Raw genomic sequence first — 4,809 nt, 5'->3', positions numbered from 1 at the left:
AGCGCTTTAATTTATCCTGTGTGTAGGTCTGATAAACTGTGCACGGGCGGTCTTGACCACCACGGAGCTTTTAGTTCGATCCCTGCTTCGAGCAGTGTCTCCAAAATCATGTTTTCCCCTCATTTATAGCAATGTTTAATACTGTAGAGCACATTCAGAAGAAGTTGCATTCCTGTCACGTTATAAACTGTTGCGTTCTCGTTTTTCTGTTCAGACAGAAATTGCAGCTTCTTATGTTACTATGAAACTAAAAGGCCCTGATGTATTTCCAGTGTCAGAGAAAGTACTGTTACTGTAGAGATGATTATATATTAGAATGTTGTTGTTGTCCTTTGGCTGCTCCCCTGTTTGGGGTCACCACAGTGGATCATTTGATCTGCATTTTGGATTTCTGGCACAGGTTTTTACCTCCTGACCCAATTTAATTTATACGACTTAGAGTTAAACCCTTAGTGGCTGAGTAGGTCCCGGGGCACAGGAATTGAACCCTGGCCATGGCAGCTTGAGCATGAGAACCTGCTGCTGGACCACCAGATGACTGTGTAGCATAAAAAGTGCATTAATGTAATCATGTGCATTGCCTTGCAGCTGACAATGTTGTCAGAGCTGGGGTTGTAGAGGATTAATCATCATCTTTCACCAATCAGAACTGAGAATTCGAAAAGTGCTTTGGAAGAAAGCACATATGCTAAAAGCATAAAACTAACTAAAATGAATGCGATACTACTGAATATAATAGTCCTTCTAGATTGTTAAACTGTACGGATGCTGAATCTTTGGCAAGTAAAACATACAGAAAGTGGCACATTATTTAGATGCAAAATTAGGTTATGAGGCCGACAACATTCAAAGTTTGAACCCACACGTTATTGCGTCTTGAGCATCTTTTAGAATCTGTCCCGAAACTCTGTCTGGTTATGAAATGTTTATTATGAGCAATTTAATTTTAGTTTTAAAGGTCATTTGTGGTAAGACTGTAGGCAAGTGTCTCATGGTTAGGTTACGCTCAGCAAGGTTTCCTAATGTTGAATCTGCTTTCCATTATATATTCTTGCTTGGCATTGGAGCTCTGGATGGTAAACTAGAGGTGACTGTTTCTGAGGCCTTGAGATGAATGCTTTTTAGTGCAGGAGAGGTTTGAGTGAAAACGAAACTGCTGAGTCCATACACACATGCATGCATGCAGTTATGTGAGAGCTTATTTTAGGCATGTGCACAAAATGAAACTGAGTGTTTTTCTTAGAGAAGTATGACATGATTGTCCCATTGTCATCTATGTAATGAAATGCATCCAATCTGTGTCTAATTATAAAATATAAAAAAATATGTATTACCATTGTTTCATATTTGGTTTGTTTGAATTTATGCAGTTGAATTTATTTTCCTTTCAAAAGCTGATTTTATTTATTTATTCATTTATTATTGATAATTTGCACTGTCATCAGGTTTCAGACCCATCATGTCATTGTTAGAATGCAGAGAGTTTGCACTCATGGTCACTTACTGTCTCTTTCTGTCTCTGTGCAGTGGCTTTGAAGAGGGTTGGGTCTGTGGTCTGCAGAGAGCACTGCTTATCGTAAGCCTCATCAGTCTGCTTACCAGAAGTGACAGGAGGTGGGGGTTTCTCACTTATCTTACAGCAGGCAAACCAAAAAAGACGCCATATGCGGACTTAACAGTGGAAATTTCACCTTACCACTAAGAAAGGAATGAAGGACTTTGTAAAATAAAAAAGAATGCATGTTTAAAAGGCAATTGCAGTGCACACCCTAATTAGTGTAGAAGTCAACAGTGTTTCTGAGTAGGTCATAAAGTTTCTTGAGAAAAAGGATTTCCTGTTGAATGAATGGTCCTTTATCAGCCTTCACTTGTACAAAGTGCATATGAGGCTAGAGGAGAAGAAACCATTTGATGTTATTTTAATGATTGCTAGTTTAACCTCCTACAGGAACATTTTGAGCTCAAATGTTTTTACTTGAGCTAGAATGCATGAGGCCTTGCATTTTTTTTTCTGCCCACAAAATTAGTAGCTTGTAAAATAGTGATTGATTAAAATTTGCTCAACATTCGCTTCATGTTACTTTGTTCTTCTTGACCTGGAACGTCTGCAAATAGTGTGTAGCGCCCCCTATGGGACAATCGAGAGAGACAAATGATGTGTGCTAAATATTTGACCTCATTACGAGTGCTGCATTTGCATGCAGATGACATGCACCTTCCTGCAGTCAGCCAATACTGAACTAGATAAAAATGTAAACTTTCCTATGCACACATGTATGGGCTGTTTTTGCAGAGCACAAATAGATTCTCTGAAGATATAGCTCAGAAAGTGGGCTTTGCGTTCACTCATGAGTCACTAATAATATATAATAAGATAATAATAAGATATTAATCATAATATCTAATGATAACATCAACACGTACTACCACCATGACATCATGACACTTGAAATGTTGTTGTTCACTTAGGTCAGTCATCCGTTACATTCTCACATAGCTGGTCTTTACACATCTTTACTTTTATGCCACGCTGCTTGTAGAATAAACCTTGAAGACATAGGTGGTGTTGTTGTCACCCATCTCTGGAGTTCCATCTCTAGGCTTTGTGAGCATTACTGTATTTTCCGGGAAAAAAATCACAAGTGAAATTTAAGAAAATATTTTATTGAATAAGCAGGAAGAGATGATATTCTACAGTTTACTAGAATGTTGCATAAGTTTGCATCATACACAATACAAATACAATTTCCTAAATAGAATTCTATGACATATATATATATATCTCATCTAGTTACAGTCACTATAGATTTTCTGGCTGAGTACTGCAGCAATCACAAGCTCTGGTCATCCTGGAGAAAACTGGGATGTTATTCAGCCATTTGTATTTCGGAAAGCTCTCCCAGGAATATAGTGATGAAGAGATTTCAGTTCATCCATGGCTGTATCTAGAATGGTTGTGTCATTTAACTAAGAAAGAGAGGGTTTGTGTGTGTGTGTGTGTGTGTGTGTTTGGGGGTAGATAGATGTATTTAAGAGAGACAGAGAGAGAGACAGAAAGAGATTGGGGAGGAACGTAAGTGAATAATCTATAGTAGGATCAGTACAGAAATGACAGTAAAGGGCATGGCTTCTACGTAAATATGCAAGCTCACAACCACCTAAGATTGTTATCATACTTACATTTTCATTAGCATGGTTAAGTTTTTGTAGCTGAAAGATAGCTACCTCCTGCGCACTCATATCTGCTTCAGCAATCTAGATGACATGATGCAAAAAGGTGTTCATTTGTTTGTTTTGTGTATATTTGTACATTGTCTCTTCAGAATAACACAACTTATTCATTTATTAAGATTCCATCTTCTGACATTACCTCTAAATCTGCTTGCTGGTTAGCCTTCTGATACAACCTGTCACATCTCTTCACCTGAAACAATAATAAACACAACACAAGTTTTTACGTCTCGGTTTAAAGATTTGATCCAAATATGATTCATTTACTTTCATGATTCATAAGCTTAGTAAGCTTTAACAGACCAATATATAATATATATAATATATACAGACCAATATATAATATATATAATTTTATATATATATATAAAATTTTCAGTTCTTACTTTATAAGTGCAATTTCTCACTCTGTCCAAGGTGAAGATCAGATCGAGATGGTTGTTTTGTATATACTGGACACTGGATAGGACATTCTCATAGAACTCGATGATTTTTTCTAGAACACAGCTGTGGAGGTACTTCTGTTGAGGGGAGAATGAGATGTTTAGCTTTTGTTGTTGCTGCCTGGTGCATGGAGAAACTAACTATAATAGCATGGAGTAACTATAATAGCATGGAGTAACTATAATAGCATGGAATAACAGGTTATGAGGTAAGAAGTTGTCCTACTTTGTGACGAATTTTATCAAAGGTTTTGCTCTTTAATAAAATGTTGTCATTGTCTGCACCTGGCTGGGGAATAATAATACATAAATGAGGTGTTTTGAACAGTTTATATCACAACAAATCTTGGTTAAAAACAACAAATGGAAACTAAGCATCCCGGACGCTGTCCTTCTAAAATCTGATCGATTACTCACCACATCCTTGCTGAGACGGTGGGCCATTCTCTCCACAATCAGTAGGTCAAAACACGGTGTTTGTGAAGTACACCTGATTTTCTCTGCTTTCCCATGATATTCCTGCACTGCTATAGCTAAAGTCAGGAGCAGAACTGCATACTGTACTCTGGCCATGCCCATAATCTGACTGACAGTACTACTCGATGACTGATGAAAAGATAGTTACTTTGTGTGGATGAACCAGAAGAATACTTTCTCCTTTCTTCACCTTTCTTTTTATGCCTCAACAGTTCCTCCTGACGACATCAGGTGTTCTTCCTTTTTTTCTTCTTTCTTGACCTTTTCCGTACTTTCTGTTCCGGTTAAAATTTCCATAATAGTCATGTGCCAACTTTAAGAAATGTTTACTACCAGGATGCAGGTTGTAACATGATTCTTAATGAAGAGAGGTTCATGCTCATGTTTTTTTTTTTAAAAAAGGGAACACATACACAGTACATAATAGTAAAATATTTTATTTGTAAAAAAGATAGAAGTTACCACAGAGTGGGTGCACATCGCGGTCATGTCTTGGCAGGATGTCCTAGATTCTAATTATAGATCAAAAACAGTCTATGTAAATAGACACTACCCAGAAAGAAGCAATACTTTTATAAATGAACATGCAAAAGTCACATTAGGACAGTATTTGGAGTATTTCTCTGATAAATCTGTTGATGCCATATAGCTTAATAAC

The 4,809-nt window shown here is 37.1% G+C and overlaps 1 protein-coding gene across 1 annotated transcript; it reads right to left on the bottom strand.

Moving 5' to 3' along the window:
• Positions 1 to 2,678: 2,678 nt before the first annotated feature.
• Positions 2,679 to 4,412, bottom strand: si:ch211-266a5.12 (uncharacterized protein LOC557488 homolog). Its single transcript, XM_058416636.1, has 6 exons — positions 4,092 to 4,412; positions 3,901 to 3,963; positions 3,618 to 3,752; positions 3,371 to 3,424; positions 3,181 to 3,255; positions 2,679 to 2,967 (listed from the first exon to the last, which is right to left on the bottom strand). Exons 1-6 carry the CDS (start codon positions 4,251 to 4,253, stop codon positions 2,872 to 2,874), a joined length of 585 nt encoding a protein of 194 aa, XP_058272619.1. The 5' UTR covers positions 4,254 to 4,412; the 3' UTR covers positions 2,679 to 2,871.
• Positions 4,413 to 4,809: the final 397 nt, after the last annotated feature.

This window comes from Hemibagrus wyckioides, linkage group LG19 (genome assembly GCF_019097595.1).
Source record: "Hemibagrus wyckioides isolate EC202008001 linkage group LG19, SWU_Hwy_1.0, whole genome shotgun sequence".
Taxonomy (NCBI): domain Eukaryota; kingdom Metazoa; phylum Chordata; class Actinopteri; order Siluriformes; family Bagridae; genus Hemibagrus; species Hemibagrus wyckioides.
This window is presented reverse-complemented; position numbering and strand designations above follow the sequence as displayed.

What these genes read in the sequence shown, in the direction of transcription:
- si:ch211-266a5.12 (XM_058416636.1), bottom strand. Translation starts at nt 4,253, where the DNA reads ATGGGCATGGCCAGAGTACAGTATGCAGTTCTGCTCCTGACTTTAGCT. An exon ending in ACCGTCTCAGCAAGGATGTG is followed by an intron (nt 3,964 to 4,091) that starts GTGAGTAATCGA and finishes ATTATTCCCCAG; the next exon opens with CCAGGTGCAGACAATGACAA. An exon ending in TGAGAAATTGCACTTATAAA is followed by an intron (nt 3,425 to 3,617) that starts GTAAGAACTGAA and finishes TTATTGTTTCAG; the next exon opens with GTGAAGAGATGTGACAGGTT.